Raw genomic sequence first — 26,365 nt, forward strand, 5'->3', positions numbered from 1 at the left:
GCCAATAGTGATAGGAGAAGTTTGATTTTAACTGGTCTTTTTATAGCAGCATGTTAAGGGTAAGGTTGCAAGCCTTGATATGATGACCTTTGTCTAGAAGGGGTTATGGCACTCTTAGCATTTTCAAATTCTAATTCTAAGTTCCCCTTGTATTTTGAAAAGGCAGACTTTGTTAGATGAAATGGGAAGGAGAAAAACAGAACAGATTCAGAAGTGAGGTCTGAGAAGCAGAGTAAAGCTCTGAGTGTGGACCTGCAGCACATCATAGGGAACAACCCTGAGTTGTTCAGGAGGGAGTGCTCTCAAAAGCAGACATTTGTAATTATGATATATTTGTTCCTGATCTGTAGAGAAATGTACTTGATACTGCTGAAAGAGGAGCCTGCCACACTTCAGGGTTTTGTCTTGTGGCTACAGCTTTTTAAATCCAGAAACATCTGAATTCCTGTGTCCTGAGGAATGTGGGTTTTATGCAGCTCACAAACAAGTTCATCCCCTCTGTGGGTAACTTCTGAAGGCAAATTGGGATTCCTAAAGTGGGATGGCTCCAGCATGTTTCAGGAAGGGCCAACGGTGGTTAATTTGAAAAGACAGCAACTAGAAAAGTTTAGCCTAAACACAACAATCCCCAGACTTTCCAAGCTTTTAATCCCCATATGACTGATACTTTTTTAGAACAGGAGATGGCAATTATGTGGACTGTGCTGTGAATCACTTTTAAAGGGAATGTTCATAGCAGCAATTAGCAACTGAAAATACCAAATTTACTATCATGCCCTGAAGGCAAATTGATCTGCCAGGAGAAACCTCCTGCCCTCATTAAAGTACAAGGGATGGATAGCTCTGTACTTTTGGCTTCGCCATGATTTAGCTACACTGTGAGTGAGAAGAAATATGATATATTCCCATAGGAATCTGAAGGGGAGGGATGTTATTATTATTATTTTCTAAGTGAGAATTGTGAGAATTAAGATAATGTTACTAAGAAGAACACAGTGATCTCACTAATATATTTTATTTGGGATACGACTCTGGATGTCCGGATGATTCTCTCGGAATCTTTTGCAATCCGGGATTCTCCTCATGAGCTTGCCTTCAAAGCAAATCATTTTTTTTTCTGCCCATGCTTCAGTTTTAGGTAAGATTATTACTAGCTATTAAATATTCATCAGCCCAATGAAGAAGGAATTACACACTGCCACTCTGTTGCTTGCTTTTAAAGTCAAAAAGTGTTTTTACCTGCCATATGAATTATTGCCAAAATAAGAAAAAACTCTGCTTTAGGGAGTGTAGGGAGAGAATTTGTTGGAGACTTCCAGTATGAAACTTGAAATGTGGAAGAGTCAATGTGGTGACCAAATCTGTAATTCTGAAATTTGTGCCAGAGGAAATGTTGACATGGAATGTCTGTGTATACCTGACTTGTAGAGTGAAATACATACCATACTCATAGCCAAAAAGTGACGCCACCAGAGAGCTACCACGGGTAGAGATCTCTGAAGAGTCAAGGAATCAAACTGGCTAATGATAGCTGCTCCTGGTGATGACAAGTATTTCACCAGAACTGTCTGAGCAAACCTGGTCAACTGACAGTAACAAATCCATGATCCTTCCCCTAACAGTGTACACATCAGAGATTACATCAACCACAGTATGCATTCTCTCATAAAAAAGAAATATTAATCATGATTATTTCTGTTGTCAACTTGAACTCTACTTTTGAACATGAGGAAGAGAGAACCTGATGGCAGGTTGTACCAGTATAAGAAGAGGGTCTTATAAGTAATCACATATGAATATATACCATGAAAAGATTTCTTCTGGTAGTCTTGTTCTTCCCATGGCTATAAAAGAGAAACCATGAAGAGGACTGTGAAAGACATGATACAAAGAGAATGGACCAAAGAAAGAGATTTGTTTTCATGATGGGTTGTCAGCTTGTGAATTATGTTAAACTCTAGAAAAGTTACTAAACCACACAGAGGAGGTATGTGTTCTTTTGATATCTTGTGGTCTGGCCTGTTCTTCCTGTTCAGATTGGTTTGGCTGGGATGGAGCTAATGCTCTTTGTAGCAAACTGTGTGATTCTGTGCTTCAGATTTGTGGCTAAGACACAAATTGGTGACACACCAATGTGTTAGCCATGTCTGAACAGTGCTTGCACAGCCTGAAGGCCTTCTCTACAAGTGCCCTACAAGTGAGGAGTCTGGGGGTGGGCGAGAAACTGGGAGGGGACACACCTGGAACAACTGACCCAAACTGACCAAAGAGATATTCCATGCCTTCTGATGCTGTGCTCAGCAATAAAAAATGGAGGGGGAAGTTTTTCCAAAGTAACTATGGCTTGGGGACTCATCAGGCATCAGTCTGCTGGTGGAAGATGGAGAGTGATTACCTTTGCATCACTTTGTTGTTGTTGTTGTTTTGGTTTGGTTTGGTTTGTTTTTCTTCACTTGTTTAACTGTTTTTATCTTGGTCCACAAGTTTTTCTCACTTTAACCTTTCCTATTCTCCATCCCGCTGATGAGAGGAGTGAGCAAGGATCTGGTGTGTGCTCAGGTACTAGTTGGGATTAACTGACCACACTATCTGACGTGATCTGCTGTATTCCCTGTTTGCATTGTTATAATTTCATTTATTTATTTATTTTTCCTTTGAAGGACCTCTATTTTACTTGCAGCTGAAGAGCTTGTACTGTTTGAATGTCATCTGTTAACTTGACCTATCAGTACAGAAAAATGGCTTCAGGAAATGTGGATACAGTTCAGGGACCAATGGAACTTGGAACCAGAAAACTGAAAAACATTTCAAATTTATTCTTGATGTTGTTCTCCTCTACCGCCAGTTGTGTTCTCAGCAGCATAAATCTGTCTGAACATACTGCAGATGCAACGGCATCTTGAAATACAGTTTACAGAAGTCAAAATGTGGTCAGGCCATTTTACATGATTTTGGGTTCCTATGCATGCTATAAAGCTGTTGCAGTCTTCTCTAGGGCATCTCAGCATACACCTTCAGTCTACTGGAACTGAGGAGCTTAGCCTACTGAAACTGAGAAGCTTACTGTTTGGCCATGAAATCTTTCAGATTCATTCATCTATTGCTGCACTTAAAAAGTTAGCCTGCTTACTGTGAAGTCATTCATGTACGTGACTTCATGTTGAATGACTAGTGCTAATGTACAAATGAGTAGATGAGTAAGAAGTCATGCAAAGCAACCCAACACATTTGACCTATATCCTTTAGTTTGATGTGTCTCATTCTTCAGATGCTCATTTTCTCATTAATTCATAATGTCTTGTAACCTTTTTAAGAAACATACAAGAAAAGGCAAACCTTGAATAAAGTAAAAAAAAATATGGCTGTATTGTTTTCTGTTTCATTTCTCTCTTTTTACTGTAAAATGTTTTTATTTTTTTATTTTTAAATTTTTTTTTTTAGGAACTATAAACTGTGGGAAATTACTCACAGGAAAGGTGCTTTTGAAATTCTGCCTTACAAGAAGAAATATCATTGCATGTAAAAAGGGAAATTATTGTTAACAGAAAAAGATGGTTTAGAAGGATTTGGAAAATATATCATTCTTCTGCTACACTTCACATCATGCTATTTGACATCATTATGGAAAATTTTTGCCTGTAAAAACTTCCAGCAGAACTCCAAGTTCTGTGTTGATATGCTACAGATACCACATTGCAGCAGGTGTCCCTTTGGTTTAAAATGATGTTTTTGTCTTCCATAGCAGAACATTTGAGTTGTTAATAAAAGGTCTGTGTTCTGGATGATGGTCTGTCCCAGGACATACTATGCAGCAAAAACAAAACAACCTTTACTTCATCAGGTTCAGAAATCAGCTTCACCTCCTTTCCACTTAAACATTATATATAGAAAGCTCTTCTTTTAAACAAAATATTTCTACTGATAAAAGAATGTTTAGGAAAAAACTAGAAATGAGAATATCTGCTTTTCACTTTTCCCAGTAATACATCAACTTTTATTTTTTATTTTTTATTTATTTTTTTTAATAATGTTTTATATGAACATATTTTGGTTTGTGAAGAATATTTTCATGATATTTCTTTGAGGATTCCTAGCCTGCTTTGTAGAATATCATGACAGGGTTAAAGTTGGAGAGGTTCTAAATTTAATTTCAGAGTCACAGTTCCTTAGGTGTCACACTGCAAGAAAATATCTATGTACAGTTAGAAAGGAAAACAGGAAAACTTCAGCATGATAGATTAGCCATTACACTTGCATATATTTAATGTCAAGGCATGGGATTCTTGAGTTGTTCTATATCTTCACATTTTGATGATGTTTCAGGTCTATTAGTCAATAAATTGCCTCATTATAGCCCAGCCATAAATAGCCCAGCCATTGCCTCATTATTACCTGGCAATCAGTAGATAAATTCCCTGGTGTACAGTCATAGGAATACATACTTTAATGCTGGATATGGCACTACTGGCTTTACATTCAAATATATTACTTGGATTATTAATTAAAATGTTTTAATAACTAAGGAGCCTAGTTTTCTATACTGACCTAAGTGCAGGTTGTGAGTATATAACTAGAGATTAGATAACAATTACTGAAATATCTGTGAGCAAATATAGATCATAACCCATCTATGAAAGCTCTGGATTTCATAATTAATCACCAGCTATTCAATAAATGACATCATATTCCTGTCTTTACTGCATTATAGTACATTGTTTTTGTTTGTTTGTTTTTTGATTTAGAACAAACTACAATAGAAAGTATTTTTCATGAAAATAAAATAAATGCCAATACACACAGAACCTATTTCTTCCAAAGGGAGAGAATATGCTATTATTTAAGTATCTTCTCGTGTTCACATTGGGGCTGGAATACTCTGATATCACATGGTAATTACAGTGACTTCTTCATCAGGCCAATGATTTGTTCTAGTATTCTGCCCCTCACTTCCTATACTCAGAGGAAAAAATAATCCAAGCAAACAACAGCTGTGTGAGAAAAAGAAGAGGAAGTGAAACAAATTCTTTGGTGGTTGAGGATTCAAAATTGTGTACTGCGGTCAAACGAAGGTTTGCAGTAGCTCTCAGATCTGACAGTGTCTGTTGCACAGAAACATTGTGACAGACAGCCCGCTCTGGAATATGAATGTCTCTGATGAGACCGCTCTCATTTTTCTGGATTTCCTGGGGATGGAAGGAAAGAGGCAAAATAAAATTATAGTTTCTCTTTTTAAATAAGTTGGGAGCCACAAAAATTCAGATAGCACTGTAAGTTTTGGATATGTTTTAGTCAAATTTCTTGTCTGGATGAGTAACTAGTCATCTCAGAAAAAGTCATGAACAGAAGAGAAGCCCTCTGAGAGAGGAGAAGATGGATTTTACATCCTTTCTCAGTTTAAGAGATTTTTTCCCCCAATTTATCTGTAAAATCAGGCTGACATGTAGTTAGAGAAGTAAGGCTAGGAAACCATGTCCCATGAGATTGAGCTTTCTGGATCATCCTAACTCCCATGTTGCTTGAGGGATCTTCAGCATTACTTTATTGTTTATTGCATCAAAAATACCCTTCTGTAGCATTACCTGTTAAGCACTGGTATATTACTGAGATGCAAAAGTGTTTGTTTGTTTGTTTGTTTGTTTTTTCCACTGAAGAACATTTAACTCTTTCAGAACAATGGTAAATGATTATTAAACATCTCTTGGACAGTTGCTTGCAGTTGCAACCTAAGAGACGGGCTTTCATAATTCAAGTACTCTCTTTCAGTTCCAATAGATAAGCTGTAGATAAGCTATGATTAGCTGGTATTTCTCACGGTGGTGTGTGTTGGCTCTGTATTTCAGCTGTGCTTAACTCTCAGAATCTCAGAGGTGACACCAACCAGAAATAGTGCAGAAGGGGGACTTACATTAATGGTTTTAATCACAACTATTTGATCTGCCTCCTTGGCTGCTTTCTCTGCAGTTTTGACAGTTTCGTTGTTCCAGTCAACAAAGTCCATGGCCATCATTCCTTCCACTGCACTGAGGAGGGAGTAAGGGAAAATGGGGAAGTAGAGAAGACAAGCAGTGAGGAGGAAGGGGAAAAAGAAGAGATTTTTAAGGTGATGGAGTTGATAAATTCCTGCAACAAGGGAATTCAACTTGACAGATCCAGATATGTGGGTATATCTTCCCTAAGACCATTTCATTTACATTCTCTTTTCTATTTACCATTCTTGATAGCTACATTTTGCTCTGCTACCTCCAGAAACATGCTGACTCAGGACTCACTCTGAGGCCTCCTGCTTGAGTACATGCGCAACATACAAAATGTCAGGGTAGCCCATACAGCTGGAGATGTTGTTACGAGGGTAGTAGAAGAGGAATGAGAGACACATCTCATTCATGGTGCTTGGCCCAGCCTGCAAAGACATAAGGATGACTCAGAGGCCTGCTGAGATTCAAAGGGGAGACAGCTTCTCCTCAGGAAAGCACTTATCATGCAGATTGTGTGTGGTGAAAAAAGAAGAATCTGATTGTCTGTCAGTTAAAACCAAAGAATCCTCCCAGCAGTTCAATAAATAGGCTGCTCTGTAATTTTATAACTTAAACGTACTTATTTTGTCTTTTCAAGAAGACTACCGTATTTGTCTTTCAATCTTAAAGTCTGAAACTTTGCAAAGTTCTTCTGAAACATTACGGGAAATATCTGATATATCTATAATATTTGATCTCTACATTGTATGTGCTCTGAAATAAGTCAGTTATGAAGCTAGAGTATGTCAATAATTGCTTATGTGCAGTGTTCTGCAGAAGTGTACATGTATAATTAAACTAGTGGTTGAGATCTGAACAAGAAGAGTTAAAAAGAATTACTTTATATTTTGAGAAGTCTAAATAAGATCCAGCTGCCAGATTAGTTCACTTTCTGTATTTGACCCAAACTGTCCACTAAATAAAGTTGTTCAGTGATTGAAAAACAACTTGGCTGCAAGTTTCTCTACTTGCATATGACTTTTTGGATGAGGGCTAGCTTGTATGGTATTAGGTGCAAGACATCTTTGGGATCCACTCATAAGCCTAGAGTAGGAGGGTCTTAATGGTGAGCTACTCTCCAGCCACAGCACAACCTTGCAAGGCATGCCTTTGTATGTCTGATGTTGTGTCTAGCACTAAAAGCATTTGACAGTGCCATATTAGATTTGCCCAAAGGATGTTAATGGGGCTAAACTAGTTTTAAAAACAATGGAAAAATGGTAGGTAGAAAAAGAAACTTACAAAAGTAATCCCTGACCGATCCAGTGTCTGAAAGTTACATTCGACCAGGATCTCATCCCCCTAGAGAACAGAGTAGGTCATTCCATCAGAGCTGTACAGACAGACCACAGACAACAATCACATGCAGGAAAGAGGTCAAAGCCTGAAGTGAAATGAAGGACAGAATATGTCAACATATTCTAGCATCTCTGATGCATGCCACCTCCCCAGCTTGCTCCCCCACAGCTACATTCCAGAAGAGGAATGAACATACTGGTTTGATTACAAGGATTTCCTTCATGTCCCGAATCTCCTGCAAGGTGAAGTCATACTTGTTGTCCTCACAGATGATCCCCAGCTGTTTTTCATTCCTGGCAAAGATGTACAAGGGGAGATGGTTATAATGTTTGCAGAGGGAAGTGTGAAATAACTGATTCCCGGGGTTCCCGGATGAAATAAATGCAGCCAAGGAAAATCCCATCCAGACATCATGCTTGATCTCTTTTTTTACATAACTTACACAACACATTTTTAATGATGGTCCCAAACACACAATTCAATTTTATATTTTTTTTCCTAAAATTTTCTGGGATCCCAGAATTAAGAACTCCACCAAAAGAAAGATTCTCTGACCCTAGCACACTAGAGCTGGCAAGCTCTGTAGACCCTCCCTTGCAGGTGCATCAAAAATAAATTAAAGTTAATTTGATATTTCTATACTGCTATTTTAATTTTTATTTGTTATCTCTAAACTGGTTTATGATACATCTCCTTAGGTGGCCTTTGCTCAACTTGAGCATTGTTAATCCATCAACATTACAAGTCGTTAGCTCTTGCTGAGTACTTCCAAAATGATAAGAAAGAAGATGCTTTGTCACATAACGCACAGTTTATGTGTATCATGTGACTCGCATAAAGAGAAGGAGCCCCAAACTACTGCTATAATTTGGAACAACATAGCTTTACCTTCCTCACTTTTACTTGCTATGGGTGCTTTGGCACATAAGGATATTTTGAAACTAAACACCTAAAAAGGAGAGAGACCTGTGCTACCAAAGCCCTGAGTCAAAGACTCCAGAAAAAAAGCTACCTTTCAGAGAGAAACTTTCAGCCAGGGACAACCACAGAAAGTCCCTAAATTGTTATCAAGGATAATCACAATCTGCTATAATTTACCAAGACCAACTTCCAAACAGGCTGAAGGCTCCACTAATTAGACAAATAATTGAGAACAACATAGTCATCCTACAGGGGAAATCCCAGAAAAGAATAATCACCCCCCACAGCTCACTGTGACCGAATCAGATCTGTTCAGAAATTGTTTCAACACTTGACTTTCTGGTTTGGAACTTGTGCTTGAGGTGACTTCAGGGCATGGTTCTAACATGGTAAAATCTGTAAGAGTCTTTTCTCATATATATGTTCATCCTAAGTGAACTGAACAAATAGGGTAAGGAGTAATGGTTTTAAACTAAAAGAAGTTAGATTTAGATTATATATAAGGAAGAAATTATTCACTATGAGAGTGGTGAGGCACTGGAACAGGTTGCCCAGAGAGGTTGATGATGTCCAGTTCCTGGAAGTGTTTACGGTCAGGTTGGATGGGGTTTTGAGCAACCTGGTCTAGTGGGAGGTGTTTCTGCCCATGGCAGGGGCATAGGAACTGGATGATCTTTAGGGTCTCTTCCAACCCAAATTGTTCTATGATCCTATGAACTCTCTAGACAGAGAGGTCTGGGAATTTAGTGTGAGAGCACAGCCACGTAAAGACCAAGCAATGCCAAAACTTCTTAGCATTCCAATGGGACCCACATCACATCCCAGATGCATCAGTGATGCTGTATAGACAGTCAGAGAACTTCACCTTGAAGCTGTCACAGTGAGCACTCTAATATTATAATGTTGCTGGAATGTCTTGAGCTACACCCATATGGCTAAGCAGCATAGGGTCATGGATTGTTCTCAGGCTAAATAGAAAGGTCTAAGTGCCTGACTACCTGTAAAGTCTGAAACATGATGGTCATACTGGGTTGTTCTGAAATTAGAAACCTAAGGAAGAGAAAGCATTCATACCTATGCTACCAAGCACTTGGACCTCTGTTACGCCTTTTTGGCCTAAAGCACAACTTTTTTCTTCCCTCCCCCTTCAGTTTATTTATTTATTTATAAATTTATATTGGTAGAAGTAGTGTTGAAACAATATGCTGCAGACCATGATTTGCTATTTTCATAGCCTAAAGTGAGAGTTCACGCCTCATGGCTTGTGGTGTGATCAGACAGTGCATAGGGGAGATGAAATCTTTAGAGTGGGAGGGTGGCAAAGGAAACCAAACCCACTAGAATTTTGCCTATACAGTCCACGGGAACTGGTACATGCAAGCCACAGAAACGCAACTATATAGCCTTGGGGTGAGTCTGGCAAGCAGGTCCAGACATATCAGAGCACCTTGTTGCAGCTGACCAGTGTAGAAGAGCAGCAGTGCAGTGCTTGAACTCAGTGCCTGGGGCTATTTTGTTTGACAGGACATGCAGTCCTACTCTTTCATTCTTCACTGAACTTGTTTTCAGAGCTAGTTGTTGGCACTACAGTTCAGACTCTATGGAGTCTCCTGCACCTTCAGAATGGAAATGACCCCAGGAGCAGGATTCTTGTCTGCTCTGACCCAAGAGTCAGTGACTGAGCCCATGGCAGGGGCAAGAACATGTCTCTTACCTGTACTGGGCAACTTTCACTCCTCTGCCAGCCAGATGAGTGTGAAGCAAGTAGGCAAAGACGTGCAGATCTGGAACTGGTGTCCCATTCATCTGCAGTCCAAAAAAAGTGGGTCATGCCTCCCAGTCAGAGCTTTGCAATACACGTTCAAGCCTGCCCATCAAGTCAAAGGCTTGACTGAACCTCTCTAAACGTAGCATTTAAAAACAAAACAAAACAAACAAACAAACAACAAGGTTTAGCTTGTTTCCTCATGTAGGTTGTTACTGTAGAAAAGTTCTGGCGAGCCTTTCTGAAAATTTCACTTTAGGTACTTTAAAATAGGTGTCTGAGTCTGTGATTTCTCAGGCTGGGTACTGTAAGTAACATTTATATATAAGACTGAACAATCAATGGGCTATTAAGAGAATGACCAAAGTGTAAACCAGAAAAGTTTCAAAGAGAATCGTAATAATTGGTGAGAATAAGAAAACCAAGGTTACCTCAGGGCTCATATGAAGGAGCAAACCTCTTATAGGATGTTCAGTTAAAATGGTAAAACTTTTAAAATTGTAAAAATGTAAAATCACTCAATTAAAAGTAAAATTTATGGGAAATTTTCAAAGGTAGGGAAATAGTAACAAATGTAGGACAACAGGGAGAGGAAGGAAAGAGTCCAAATTTACTTAAGTAGAGTTAAGGTCAGTGTACTAGGCTGGCCAAGCCTGGTACTTGACCTCCGCAGTCTGTATATACTAACTTGTTACACTCTATTGCTAATTATTTTCTGTGTGAGTGTGCCTTCTGTACTACACATATGTAAGACCCGAGGTCCCTGCAAGACACTGCATAAAAGGGGCCTAGGTCTGGACACAGATGCTGGAAGGACTTACAGTGTGAACCAGAAATTGGAGTGACCCAGTAGTACGAGTACTGGTGAAAGCTGCATGAGAGTATGTACGTGTTTCTCTAGTGAATTTTAACCTTGATTTGCCAGATAGCAGGAACAGGACTGGGTCATTTGTGTGCTCACAAGGGTACCCCCATGTCTGTGCTCACCCATGGGGTGCCCATAAAGGTACTGTATTCCTGTCTATGTTGATCTGTTGGTGGCCAGCTGACACCACTCTCTGGTCATGTGTGTTTGGGTGGGTGGGGTGGAGTGGAGGATGTCTGTGTTTTTGGCGTTTGCCCCCAGCCTCAACTGGGATTAGGAGCAGTGAAAGGGGTATCTAGTAGTCCTGGAGGTGGTAAATCCCCTGGATCCCACAGTCCACTGGAATTGACTGTTGTAAGCAACCCCATGGCAGTTTTTAGAGGGATGTGAGCTCTCTGCCCTAGAGGTATCTTCTTGACCTGAGAGATTGCACCACATCCTCCCAGCCCAGCACGCGCCTTCCTGCACCAGTACCACATGCCTGTGGTAGGACAAAATTCTCACATGTAGTGGAACCCTCCCTTGGGGTCTTGGGAAGCTTTATGTTTTGGGTCTTGGGGAGCTTTACATTCTTTGTTTACACACACACACCATTCACCTAGATGATGTGAATGGTTACTTGAGCCATGATTTTGACATGCTTGTACAGCTCTGCCAATGCTCTTGGGCCAAACCCTGGGTCTCTTCTGAGCAGTTTTGCTAGAAAAGTTATTCTTTTTGCAACAATCAGAAATGAAAGGAAAGATGGCACCCTGCACCAAATAGCTTTTGGACATGTCTAGAGCAAGATGAAAGACCAAAGTGAGAAAGATCAAAAAAATCAAGAAGGATTTCATGCCTTTCCCCCACACTCACTTCATCAAACTGGCTTGAATTGCAAAGGCCATAAGATCTGTAGGATTCTGCTCCAGGAGGAATGAAATGCACAGGGAAGGTGAAGATGCCTGTTTGCAGTATCCCCACATCATACTTTCGTACCTCTGGTGTATAGTAGATTCGTACCCCTGAGCTGTCGATCAAACCTTTAAAATAAAAATAACCACTCCTTCAGCAATGACTCTAGAAACATCTCTGGTTTACATGACCCATTTCCATAGTTTTCCATTCATTCTGTGCATGTCTGAATCCTCACCTTTCTCAGCTCCCAGGTCCACATCCCCAGTCCCCTCAATACCCAGATAGTCACTACTTGACTCTCAGCACCTCTCAGTTTCCTCTTACTGTCTGAAAGTTGTACTGATCAATACACGGAAGAATTTCACTCAGTAACTGGTTCTTAATTGGTATGTAGGTGAGGTCTGAGACTACCATCCTGCTGCTGTTCTTTGTCAGGCAACTACCCAACATTACCCACCTGATACCAAGTCAAAATTGCTGTAATGGATTTCCAGTCGGACATACTGAGGGTCCCAAGGTGTTCCGATGGAATATGCAGCATCATCTGGAAATTGATAAGACTTGTGGAGAAATAAAGTTACATGAAGTAATGAGTAATTTTAACTCTTCTCTCCCTTTTTATTTTTTATTTTTTTTTCTGTTTTTGGACAGAGTCAAAATATGGAAACTTAGAAAAATAAAGTTTTGATTTTCTTGCATCTGTGAATATTGAATTTTTTTTAGACTTTATTAAAAACCAAAATGTTGTCAAAAATTGTTCCTGTTCTAATTATTTTTTTCTTCTGAACTGCAATAAGGAAGACTTTTCAAAATTTATTTTTCCATTATTCTTTTGCTTGGTTTCATTTTTATTTGTTACTGTATTCTATAGGATATTTATATAAAGTATAAATTCTTGCATTGAATTTCACATCAGCATTGGCACTGCATAATTCTAAATCTAAATAAAATGAATGTGTTTTGTCTAAAATTCATCTCCTACATCTTTTCCTCCCCATGTACATCCATACCATAGAACCACAGAATACATTTTGCTCTGAGAAGTGAAGTAACCATCACAATATAGATGCTATAATTTGTGTAACCCTGAGTATTAACTAAACCATTCACCCATTGCACCAATTTCACTGAACTTTTAATTTTATTATGCTGAAAAACAAGTGGAGCCAGTAGGAATGAAGGCAGCGAGTAGTTACACTCCTTTCTCTTATGCAAGATTAGCCAAGGAGAGTTTTGTTACATTCATGTCAACATTATTAAAAGGTCAGAATTAAAGCCTTACTATTTGACATATAATAACTGTTCAATGCCTGTATGATAATAACATGCACATACACTCCATGTATCAACAGCTATGTAGAAATCAACATCTTCAACTGATGCCACAGATGACTTGAGTGAGAATAAAATGAGAGACCTTCAATTTGACTGGCTCTGCAGGACAGTGAGGTGTTACTGGATAAGATGACAAAAAGGGTTACCACTATTCACAAGAAATAAGGAAGAGAATGGGCCCCACAGACTTACCTCTCCTCCAACAGCCCAGCCCACAACCACCTGAGAGCACAGGGCAAAATCTGGATTGGCTCCATAGCAGTCATCTATGCCACTTGGTAACACGCTGGCATTGCCACAGGCGTAAACCAGAATATGATGAACTAAAGTTATGTTGTGGGGAGTTATTACAGGCTCAAACTGTAAGCAAGATAAAGAGACAGAAAAAAAAAAAAAAGTTATTTTCATTCCTAAAATATTTATTTCTCAAGCAACAAGGAAGAACAGCTAACCACAGCTTGGGTGAACAGAAAATCAGATTCACAAGATGAATGGCAAACTGGATGATGGTTTATCTACTAATTTTCATATGCATCCAGCAGAGTCCATGTTTTTCAGAATTTAATTGCATTTTCCTCTAAAGCATGTTTCTTTAATCAGAATTATAGGGATGTCTATTTGCCCTACTATTTTGGGCAGTGGGATTCCAGACTGGAAATATAACTAGTTTACCTCATGAACCACTTTACTGTCTGAATAGCAAGATAAAGAACCTTGACCTTGGATGCTTAATCTAGGTTCACTGTAACTTGCTGACCCCTCAGTTGTGCCAACACAACTATAATCAAGATAGTTTAAAATAAACCTGCAAATAACCTGGATCTGTTTATGAATCATTGAAGTTTTATTAGTACCAGTGAGATCAGGCCTCAAAATCCTGATGTTACCACCAGAACTGACTAAAACTCATGAGTTTGTTTTGTCGGCTTGTCTTTTTGTCCTTTAAATTCTCACTTTTCCAGTCCATGTAACTTCTTCATTCTGAAATTCTACATAAATTCATTGGAACATCTCTTTTTTAAACCTTCAAAACCTACAAGATTAAGAAGGGTTGCGTGACATTAAAGAAAAATTATCTTAATTTGAGAATTAATCTAGGTTTGGTAAATTCATGATCTTTTCTTTTCTTTTCATATTCAATCTTGAAACTGCTTCAAGTGTTAATTTTGCCTTTTGTATAGATATGCTTAGAAATTTCCAAGAACAGAAGGAAAAGTCCTTGAATTCATTTCAAATACAGAAAATTCTGCAGGCTCCCTTTGCTCTCAAAGATACTGATAGGTAACTTGGCCTGAGTTCATTACACTGAGAGAATCAGACTTGTAGGAAGATTTCTTCAGGCGTGATGTACATAAAGACAAAGATAATTTCAAGGTTAGAAATGAGGCAGAGAATATTTTTACGCAATCCAGACAAATTAACTGGCTCATCCCAATGGCAGTGAAGGACACGTGGAATGCTCCCAGATTTATGCTAAAAATGCTGTAAGGGACAGACTTGCAGGCATAATTGAAGGAACAAGTCTGTTCTGTCCTGTTTTTTCCCCAGTTTACCTTGTAGATGTGGTGTTTCTGCTTAACCCTGGGCAGTGGAAGAAAGGTACAGGCATATTTGGTTTCTTCAACGGGAACAGCAAACTGTAAAAGAAGCAGACACATAAGTCACCTGAAGATTCCTCTGGCAACACAATAACATGTGCAGGAAAGTGGAGAAGCCAAAAGAAGGCTGTGCAAAAAGAACAAAAAAAAAAAAAACAGAACTGGACCCTGTTCCTCCAGTCAGGATGGAGAGAAAGGTGATGCAGTTAGCAAGAGACTAATGGGGTTCTGGTAGCAATCAGTGAAATGATTCTTGAATGAAGGTTCAAGAAGATAAGACTCCATTCTGGTGAAGAGAAAATACAGTGGTCAGCACCACCAAGTCTTAACAACTAACCTGTTCAATCAACAATTTTTAATTCCTGTATGTCTAGAGTCTCAAGCACAGCACATACATATATCATTTCTTTTCTGAATAAGTCTGTCCTCCTCCCCTAACACATCCCAGGTAGCCTGCTCCAGCATTCCAGTTCACCTATCCACAACTCTGAGCAAGCACAGCTTAGACATTGAGCCTGGGAGCTAACTTTTTTGTCCAATACTTACGTTGTCCAGCCTCAGGTCATAGGTGAAGAATATTTTAGGGTCAGTTAAGTTGGATGGACTTCTGTATCTCATCAAGAAAAGAGACTTAGAAAATTTTTGGCCCTTAAAGAGTTGTACTGTGTCATCAGTGCCAAATGCAGTAATGAGACGTGCTGTGTCCATCTGTAATAAGAGTGTTTCATTGGAAAATCTTAATTCATTCCCATCAACGATAAACATGTAATTCACCCACACCATCTGCATTATACTGCTGCACACATATTAAAATCCAATACAATACTAACCATCTGCAGTTAAAAGTCACCTGTATTATAAACGTGAATGTTTGGTATGTACGTTACACATGGGCAATCAGGCAATATATCAGAACACACAACAGAAACTAATCATTATAACACATAAAATTTGCCTTGTCCAGGCCCAAAAACAATATATACATATATTTCTATATTTGTGTGTGTATATGTATCTATATATATACACACACACTTTTTTTTCCTTACAAATAAAAGGTGCTGGCTTCAGAAACTTTTACTAAGAATTGCTACAAGACTTAAAAAATGCTAACAAGACTGTAGTACCATGATTCTCCATTAGCAGCTAACACTGACCATACATTCCTGCCTGGATCTGCCCCACCATGCAAGAACAGCAGTAGCTTTGGAAGTCTGAACATTCTTACCATTTAGAATGGGATTATATTTCTTCCAATTAGTGAAGGTAATTAGGAAGGTCTGTCACTTCAAAGGAATGTAACTATTTTTTTGAGCGTGTATTTGAACTCTGGAAAAATGTTGAATATACACTTACCTCTGGACAAACATTTTTGTGTAGACTAAACCTGTATTCAAGCTTAAGAAAACACTGAGACTTACATCATCACAATTATTTGATGGAAAACATTGTAAGAAAATATAAAACACATCAATGGGTGAAATGGGCATTATAAATGTGGCCATATGATACCATATTTTTCTTCATATTCCTGTAACTTTACTGTTGTGAGAAAATCTTGTTATTCTCAGATCTTATCCAGAGAAACTTGGACTACAGTGGGACATGAGAGCAGTTTGGTTTGGTTTGTTGTTTGACCAGTCCCCTTCCTTACTGTGATATCCAGGTCATTTGAGTCACATGTCCGGAGGTGGCGCTTGAACAGCATGGTGGTGGAGGTTTCATTCTCTGTCACTGACAGCAGTTGGTAGTCCTGGCTATCATCTTCCTCAAGGGTTGCATCATCTACCACATGAAAATCCTGGAAAAGGAAGAGTGGTAGAAGCCATAGAGAGGAGAGAAAAAGAAGCCATAGAGAGGAGAAAAAAACTTCCTACACTCCAGGAAGTCATGTTTCTAATTACTGTTGGTGGTACCTGAATAATCTAAGTATTTCTTTCACCAAAAAACCTCCCCCATTTTCACCGCCGATTTCCAAAAATAAATCAAAGATAACTCCCATCCAGTCCTGCTACATCCAGCTTCTCAAGGGAAGAGAAGCCCCTGGTGTCCCATTGCCCAGAGGATGGCCTGGATAGGATGGGTCCTAGAGGATCTTCCCCACTCCCTGACAGAGGGTATCTCCTCCTGCATACCAGGGTATTCTAGCACATTTGGCTAAGTTACACAGGAACTGTGAGGTAAAGCAAGCCCTGATGAAAAACAGGGGTAGTTTAGATATGAAATATTTGGGGCATACCAAAGCTTCTAAGATCACAATTTAAAGATAAGTATTTTGCAAGTTAAGTACTTTGAAAAAATATGTAAAATTAAATATATCATAAAAAAAGAGAAAAGCAGTGAACAGCTGTAGCAACAATAAACAGAAATCCAACATTTTTTTTGGTAGTTTTCCCACCCATTGGTCATTATTCAGATAATGAGTTTGGCATGGTTGAAGTAAAAAAGAGGATTAAAACAAAAACCAAGGATGCAAGAAAAAGGATTAAGGGAAGAACACAAACAGAAAGCTCCACATAAATGCCATTTATGTTAACTAGCAAATTTTTCCATAGTCTGTTTCATGGGTTCAGGAGAAATGACACACATCCTACAACACATGTAGATTTTTGTGTTCAGTAATGTGCTTGCTTACTATAATGTCTCCAGATTTAAGTCATTGGGACATATTTTCTTATATGTAGTAAAGCTGATAAAAACTAGGATGTCTGTGGGACTGAAGTGATTTTCTAATTTAAGTGAAGAACTCCAGCTACCAAGGCAGAGAAACTATGAAAATGTTAAATATTTAATCTGAATATTATGGAAAGTTTAATATTAATAATTTTGAAACTGAATACTTCAATTTCTTATTTTAGGATGTACCTTTTAGGAGTTGTTAAATGCTTTCATTTTACCCTAAATTATTATTATTATTGTAATTACTCTTAAATAAAGTACAAGCAACAGTTTCTTCTAAGTTGTCCATATTATTTCCCTCCTGTAGTTTCATTTACCCCCATAATTCATTGCATCACAATCAAAAGAAGATTTAAAACTCAGTATTACAAGAGCAGTTTTGCAAACAACTAGACTATAAGTGAAGCTAGCTACCTCACCTCCTCCAAAGTTCACTGACTTTAGAAAATGTAGACACATTTCATGCAAAACACATTTTGCTGTTATGTGAATAGGTAAAATAAAATGTCTGAGCAAACTAAAACCACTTTGAATTGCAAATATTTAATCAGTGTACCTTCTTCTTTTCCTGTGTCTGGATAATACTAAACTATTTCTCTTTCAAACAAACAAACACACCATTTTTGTGTTTAGCACCCTAATGGGTATTTTCTTCATCTGCAGTTCAGCTGTCTTAACATCAGGCATCTAATCTTAGTTATTGCCTTTACAGTCAATGGAAAAAATCATCAAGCCCCAAGGGTGTTCCATCCTATTCCTACTAGAGCATTCAACACTGCCAGGAAGAAGCCACCTGTGGAGGTGAACACATCTCTCCACTTACTCCAGAAGAAACTCAGAAAGCTAGTTCAATCTAGATGACTGCCTCTCTAACAACTTTACTTTGGTAGGAGGACTCCCATTCACAGTACTCAGGTCAAAGCTAGGCTCCAAGGAGGTCTCTTCCACTTTGCAAAGCTAGACCACAATTCTGATAGGCTATGAGCTCCTACACAAAATCAAGACAGCTGAATGCATAAATGGCAGAGAGATGTGAAAAGCTGTTCTCCCCATCCGCTCAACATCTGTAGTAGGCAAACTATAATTTTCTTGTATTTTATTTAACCTTTGAAGAGGATGAAAGTGAGAAAAAACAGAGGAATTTCACATCAGAATCCTGTCTGAAGTAACTCTCCCAGCAGCCTTTTCTAGTTTCATGGTAGGTGACTGCTTTGATCAAATCTAATTGGTTATAGCTGTGGTTTTGACTCACAGATGGGGTCAGTTTATTTGCCTAACAACAACATCTAGTGCCATCTAGGATATCATAGTGTATGTGAGGTAGCTGCATGGGGATAGCAGCCATGATACAGGACCTGCAGAAGACCTGGGACCTTTTGGACTCTTTCAGGCAGAGGCTACTATAGCATCTAAAATGGTCCCAGATAGCTTTAGATGGTTAAGCCCATATGCTCTCAAGACAACACACTGATAACATGGCCCTTGGCAAAGAGGGCTGCAGAAGAAGACTTTTCAGAAGGCTTTTCAACTTACAGAGAAGTAGATGCTGCCATTAGAGAAGACACCTCCAATCACAATGTCAGATCCAGGCAACTCTCCATGAGGGCTGAATCCAAATGCCACCCAGCCTGTTGTGTGAACCTGCAGCTCAAAAGTCATCATCTCCTGTTCATCATGGTCCCAACGAAGGTATACCATGTTTAAAGGATCCAGGTAGACAGAGAAACGTAAGAGTGGAGGTGCAGGCTGACCAGAACAAAACCATGTGAGGAACAAGAGGAAGAACATGCCCCTTATTCTTGAGAAGAGAACAGACATTATCCACAGGACTGCTGCAATTTCTGTGTTCTGTTGATACCCTGAGCAGCTATTCTGCTGTGAGGGGCCCATCTTATATGGAATTACATGAGGCTGGCCTGTTGCCAGAAAGAGGAAGTGGAAACTGGCTGTTTTATATCCAATTTAACATTTAAGAAAGATCAACATCTTACATAATAGTCTTGGCACCCTGCCTCTGTGAAACTATACTAGTCCATTCCATGTACATATTACAACATTTTAAAGAGCTGGTTTGTACCACACAGCCAAAAAAAAAAAAAAAAATTTTTTTGTTTTACCCAGTACTCCTTAGAATAGGTGAACGATGCCTCTTTTCACGAAGGAAAAAGGACTCTTCTGACTATGTGTCTTTCCTTGCAAATGCTGAAATGAACCCTGACTGTGCTACCTTATTGCCTGGTGCAATAATTATTCGAAAGTTTGTGGGGAAAAGGCTGGTGAAGCTTTAGCTCCTGGTTTATCAGCTATGGTGAAGCTATATAAAGAAGCTATCCTGCAGTAGCAGTCTGGACTGGGGCTATATGGACAAAAGGCCCTATCATAGAATCATAAAATTGTATGGGTTAAAAGCAAACTAAGGTCCCTTAAAGATCATCCAGTTCTAGCCCCCCTGCCATTAGTAGAGACATCTTCCACTGGATCAGGCTCCTCAAAGCCCCATCTAAACTGAACACTTCCAGGGTGAAGACTTACACAACTTCTCTGGGCAACCTGTCCCAGTTCCTCGTCACCCTCATAGTGAGGAATTTCTTCCTTATATTTAATCTAAATCTACTCCAGTTTAAAGACATTACTGGTCACTTGTCCTATCACTACACTCCTTTGGTAGAGAGTCCCTCCCTACCTTTCTTGTGAGGCCCCTTTTAAGTACTGGAAGGCCACATTAAGGTATCCCCAGAGACTTCTCTTCTCTAGGTTAAACAACCCAAATTCTCTCAGCCTCTCTTCACAGGAGAGGTGCTCCAGCCCTTTTATCATCCTCGTGGCCCTCCTCTTGACTCGGTCCAACAGGTCCATGTCCTTCTTGTGCTGGGACACCCAGAGCTGAATGCAGTACTCCAGGTGGGGTCTCATGAGAGTAGACTAGAAGGGGAGAATCACATCCCTCAGCCTGCTGAGAATGTTTATTTTGATGCAACCTAGGATAAATTGGTCTTCAGGACTGCAAGAGCACATTGTTGGCTCACACAGAGTTTTTCACCCACCAGAACTCCCAAGTCCTTCTCTACAGGACTTCTACCCATTCATCACCCAGTCTGTACTGATGATTGGGATTGCCCTGACCCAGGTGCAGGACATTGTATTTGGCCTTGTTGAACTTCATGAGATTCACATGGGCCCACTTTTCAAGCCTATCAAGGTCCCTCTGGATGGCATCCCTTCCCTTTGGAGTATCATCTGCAGCGTTCAGCTTGGTGTCATCTGAAAACTTGCTAAAATGCACTAAATCCCACTGTCCATGTCACTGATGGAGACATTAAACAGTACCGGTCCTAGTACAGACACCTGAGGAATACCACTTCTCAGAGGTCTTCACCTGCATATTGAACCATTGACTGCAGCTCCTTGAGTATAACCCTCCAGCCAATTCTTTATCCGCTGAATAGTCCATCCATCAAATCCTTTTCTCTCCAATTTACAGTCAAGGGTGTTCAGTGGGACCATATCAAAAACTTCACACAAGTTAATGTAGATGACAGCCATTGCTCTTGTCCACCAATCTTGTCATTTTGTCTTAGAAGGCCACCAAATCAGTCAAACCTGACCAGCCCTTTGTGAAGCCATGTTGGCTATCTCCATTCACCTCCCTGTCTTTCATCTATCTTAACATGGTTTCCAGGAGGATTCAGAGTACTGATAAGAAAAACAAATGCCTCAGCAGGCTTCCAACAAGTTCTGCCAGGAATTGCCTTGTGAATCTCATTTACAATTTGTCTAGTTGCATAATGCACTACAAAACATAGCCCGGGTCTATGGATTTTGAAGGTTGTAGTTCATTCTGACTTATGTGCTAAGAAAGCCTAGAAAAGCCCGTTTGTATTATTCTGCTGAGACAAGTGCTTGTAGGACAAATGAGTAACAGAGAAGGAGAGATATCTAATCTGATCTTCAGGGATAGGGTTTAAACAGATCACATTGCATACAGATTTCTTGGATCCCCACTTACATTGTTGACAGTCTTGCTGTAGGCAGCAAGTACATTTGCGGTTTCTTTTATGAATTATGTAGTACAATGCCAACATTTTAAAGCTTCTCTGCTCCAGAGAGGCCCAGCACACTGTTCTAGGGACACCAGCCAGGACTGAGGGCTGTGATAATATAGTAGGACAAAAGGCTAGGATATCACAGGGTGTCAAAACTGAGGGACTTCAGCCCTCATGTGGGGAGAACCCAAGACAAGAGTTAATGAAGTAGAGGGAGGGAAAAAGGGAAGGGAATATACACAGCTACAATGAGGATGCTCTGCAGACCTGCTGGTGTGAGAAATTTTCATCATTGCTAGTTCTCTATTCTTCTAAGCAGAAAATCCCTTTTTTACACTGAGAGGAGTAAGGTATTAGGGAATGGAACTGATACACTGCTGGAAGACATGGTTATCCCAGGATTACAAAGAGGGGTGGCTTAGCTGTGTGACAAGGATTAGAATTGCATGGTTTCTTTGATGAAACAGGATGTGGTGTTTGCACACCACTACTAAGGGGCATGGGAGAGAGATTCAGGAACAGTAAGATACCACAGATTAGCAGTGAGCCACATGCCAAAGATGATTATAAAATGACAGAGGAAAGAAGATAACCCTTCCTTTAGAAAAACTAAGTGCTCATGCAGGAGCCAAGTGTGAAAAGAATGAGGAGGGTCAGAACCACAGGGCACAACAGTACTTCTGAGGATCTGTCTTATGTGGCAGATGGAGACACACAGAAAGAGGAGGAAGTAAGTGATGTTGCACTGCATTTTCTATTTGATATACATCAAACTCAGTGTACAATAAGAATATTGACTGCAATGGGCAGGTCCTTAGAGGAAAGGGCTTTTTCCCAATGGTTCCTCTCAGGTTCCTCATGATTGCCTTGACATCTTGGGTCAGTGAAATCCCCATGTTCCTGAGTGGCTGCTTTATTTCCAGTGTCTCTGCCCAAGCCTCATGCTAAGCTGTGTATGTTGCTCCATTCCCCAAAGCTTCTGATGGGAGAGGTGGGGAGGGAGACCTTTCCCCATTTGGAGGTAGACACATCTACTGTAGTGGTAGTTGATTGATTCCTATGTATACATATGTATAAAATGTTTCTCAGCAGAACAAAGACTCAGTTGCTTCTTCTGTTTGTCTTTCATCAACGCAGATGAATGTGGCCTCCAGAACTTAGGACCACCTCATCTCATCCCAATCCCTCCCAGCTTTTAAGTACATTTTCTCATCTCTCCCTAGAGCCATTTCAGCCCCTGCCACTTTGTTTCCTGTCCCTTCCAGCATGAACCCCCAAACAGTCACACACTACAGTCATCAGAGACTGGCAATCCATGACTCTGGGCAGACCCAGGTGGAAAATTCACACAATAGTTTACTAGTACAGGCTTCCCACGTGGGTGGACAGCCAAAAATTAGTAACATGTTTAGTAACATCTAGAAATTAGTAACATCTTGACAACTAAGAGGTGTCAAGATGGAGTCTGAGAAAGAATTCAGTAATGGGAGCACCAAAAGTAACAGTATTAAAAGCAAGCAAGCAAACAAAACATCTTGGGCTGTTCTCCTTGGGTTCAGACTTTTCCAGTGACTCATTCTTGGGACAAATAAGATATACGATGACCTAGGTGATAAACGAGCTGAGCACTAAATGCCTCAGAAAAGGGACCTGCCATTCTTCTCCTGTCCTTGGCTCTGGAAGAATTGGACTGCTGCTTCTCAGGGAGACAGGGTGAGGGGTCACCTTGCTGTTGTTCCCACCCAATGATTTCTCCCTCAAGCTTTCCCCTTGACCCAACTGCTGAGTCTTCCCTCTCCCCTGCCAGTACACAGATTGCAGTTGACCTCTCCTCTGGTTGTTTGTAGAGGAAAATGCCTGACACGTCCCACCCTACACTCAGGTTCTTGATTTTTCCCAATGGTATAGAGGAGAGAACATAACTATGGGAAGACAGATAGGTTGCTTAATTTACAATACAATTAAGCAAGCCATCATTGAGGATCCACTATTAGGTTTCCTTTAGAGAACATTAGGACTATGTGTAGTAGACTTTTTTTTTCTCTGGATGGCTTTTGCAGCTGCAGAGGTTGTGCAGGGTTCCTCTAGTCCCATGACCTGTGGGGAAACAGAGCTGGGATGGGTAGTGGGTGTGGAAGAATAAGGAAGATCCTGACTGACAGGCAGTGGCTCAGTTCTCTGAGTGTGGATAAACTTACTACAGCTTGTAAAGTAGGTATTGTGTTACTGCTGAGATGCTCAGGAAAAGCGATTGCTTCACATTGTTGGTAGCCATCTTGTCCCCTCTGGTCATCTCCAAAGGTAATGTCAGTAGGTCTTAGCATGGTGTGCACAGTCAGGAAATCAAATTGCTGTTCCTGCATATCCTGTCCTGGCTGCATTGATTCAGTAAAACAATTACTAAACTTAAGCCTTTTTTTTTTCTTTTTTTTTTTTCCCTTACTTTGAGGTAATGTTCCACATAGCTCAGCCCTACCTGTATATAAAATAATATGTTTTTTCTTGTTATTTGAGTTGAGGTGTGGCTCTGTGCCCAGGTTAGGCTACAACATTCTAGATCTAAAGAGAGATCTTATCACTGTCACCCTTTGTTCTATGAGATTTGTTCTTGATGAGCTTATTACTTTTTTATTGGGCATTAAAGAGCCATTAGCAATGCAGTCGAAACAGAATACACGCAGCCTTTTGTAACGCTAGATGGCATCAGAACATTAGCGAACGACCCCAAACGAGCAGACAGGCATCACCTCGTGAACAGCTGCACTTCTGCGTTACTCCAGCTGGGGCTGCAGTGTTCCAGCATTGCCACCGATGACAACTCTATCAACCCTGAATAAAGGAACCAACTTCAGGATCCCACACGAGTAAGAGAAGCGCACGGAAGTGAGGATCCGCACGGTTTGGTCTTGTCTGATCTTGGCTCTGGCAGTGACTGTTTGACTTACAGCAATTACACTTAGCCTCCTAGGAGGGGCAATGTTTTTTTTTTTTTTTTTTTTTTTTTTCCCAAAATGCATTAAATTCCAGAAAAGCAGCAGAGCCAAGGTGCATGTATTATCATTAGTTTTCACAGACGTTTTCTAAATGAGGTTTCAGGGAGAGAAGGAATACACCTCACTTGTTCAACGAGCACCTATATTTTCACAGCTTGATTTCCTACAGATTTGTGTCCTGCATCCTGTAAATACCAACTTCTGCAACAGTGCTGGTTCCTGCAACTTCTCTTAAACTCAGTGGTATCAGTCTGCAGGTAGCTCAAACAGAGCAGGAGTCAGAGGAATGTTCTCAGTATTTTGACTTTCCCTTTACAGCTCAAAGAACTGGATGCTACCTATATCTGGGACTAGATCTTTCTACCAAGGCATTTCTATCTATTTCTGTCATATCTGAAAAATAAATAAATAAATAAATAATCCAACAGTTATCTAAAAGAGGCCTTATTAAGAAATACTTGGACAGTGGAAATCACTGTGGAGGCTGAAAGAATTAAAAAATAACAGCAGGTCAGCAAAGAAGGGAAGACAAAATACAGAAGAGCCAGTTAGCTACAGTAAAATGCCATCTAGCTGCCTACTGTGAATAGGATAATCACACTGAATTTCAGTCTCTGGTGGCTTTGTTTCTATATGCTCCGGATGTCTTGAAAAAACACAAACATATGCCAAGAGAAGCAATATGATGCTGCTTACTACAAAAAGCTATTGAAATGTATTAATTGTGAATTAATGGAAGAAACTGCAGCTCCAGAACATGAACCCGTACATTAGACTGAGTTTGGGGCTTCATTATCACTAAACAATACTATCAAAAAAAGGTTGGTATAAACGACCCCAAAACCTTGTCTCTAAGGTACAGCAGACAAATACACAAGTGCAAAATTGTGAGAAAACAGATATTTTAACTTGGAGCAGCCTAAACAGTCATCAAGTGAACATACCACAACAAAGCTGGAGAAGGAACAGCAACTGAATAGAAACTGTACAATTTCTTTTTCCAAGGAGATAAGAATCTGACCTTTTATGTTACATGCTATCAGGATAAGTACTCTTGCTGTTCTTAGTCCACAAAGAACCCTTGCACTTAAATGGAAACCTTTTGCTTCTCATCTTCTGTGTTACTTTCAAGAAATATCCAAAATATTTTCCAAACATCTGCAAAAACCTATCTGAATATTCCCTAACACTGCTGATGAGTCTAGCTCCATTCCCATCAGGGCCGGGATTCCTTCTCCGTGAAACATGGTAAGGACTCTGTGTACCTCCCACTTGATACTCACCCTCTTTAGGTATTGTGTAATCACAGAAATAAATGCAGTGCACAAGAGAATTCACTTTTTCTGGCATATCCTTCCATGGAAGAACAGAAGCTTTTTATAGTCTTCAGGAGAGTTCAGCTGAACAGGAGTCTCTCTGAAGCCAGAGATACAGACAATTCTGGCACTGCAAGTTGGCCTGCTTGTCAGTAACATCTGAATCACAGCAGAATGACATTTTACTGCCAGAATACCAAGACGCTTAATCACTCAATTACACCCAATAATGGGCTGTTGCCCTGTTGGGTCACTTATCTTCCAGCTGTGCAGTCCTGAGTCCCAGGACTTGCCTGAAACCCACATGAATGGTCACTTTGTATTGTGCAGCCCATTTTCTCTGAGATGACTGTTTCCATTAACTTTATATTTGGCAGCACACCTACAGTAGGACTCTTGTAATGCAGTCGCCTCTGCACCCTATCAGACGCCTTGTTTATTCATTGTTGTATTAGAACTGTGTAGGGAGCACTTTCCTGTTCTCTGGGTTTTTCTTTTGCACATAGGGCCTGCGGGAGTTTGCTGTTATGGTAACTCTTAACACCGACAATCACCTAGCTCTCTTGGGACTACTATTTTGCACTGTTACAGCAGCAGCTGCATTTTGTATGACAATTTCCTCACTATGTGCTTTCATATT

At 39.9% G+C, this 26,365-nt stretch overlaps 1 protein-coding gene across 3 annotated transcripts; it reads right to left on the reverse strand.

The window, feature by feature from the left end:
- Positions 1-3,521: 3,521 nt before the first annotated feature.
- Positions 3,522-19,221, reverse strand: LOC137841292 (putative DBH-like monooxygenase protein 2). Of its 3 annotated transcripts, none has more exons than XM_068654034.1 (13): positions 18,907-19,221; positions 16,349-16,495; positions 15,241-15,402; positions 14,650-14,733; positions 13,289-13,456; positions 12,219-12,321; positions 11,720-11,886; positions 9,949-10,040; positions 7,510-7,606; positions 7,257-7,316; positions 6,270-6,400; positions 5,906-6,020; positions 3,522-5,183 (listed from the first exon to the last, which is right to left on the reverse strand). In XM_068654034.1, exons 1-13 carry the CDS (start codon positions 19,189-19,191, stop codon positions 4,944-4,946), a joined length of 1,851 nt encoding a protein of 616 aa, XP_068510135.1. In that variant the 5' UTR covers positions 19,192-19,221; the 3' UTR covers positions 3,522-4,943. The 3 variants fall into 3 exon arrangements, with proteins under 3 accessions (XP_068510135.1, XP_068510152.1, XP_068510146.1); XM_068654051.1 differs by lacking the exon at positions 18,907-19,221 and adding an exon at positions 18,479-18,650; XM_068654045.1 differs by lacking the exon at positions 15,241-15,402.
- Between the last annotated feature and the right edge of the window lie 7,144 nt (positions 19,222-26,365).

The sequence above is a fragment of the Anas acuta genome, chromosome 1, assembly GCF_963932015.1.
Source record: "Anas acuta chromosome 1, bAnaAcu1.1, whole genome shotgun sequence".
Classification (NCBI taxonomy): Eukaryota; Metazoa; Chordata; class Aves; order Anseriformes; family Anatidae; genus Anas; species Anas acuta.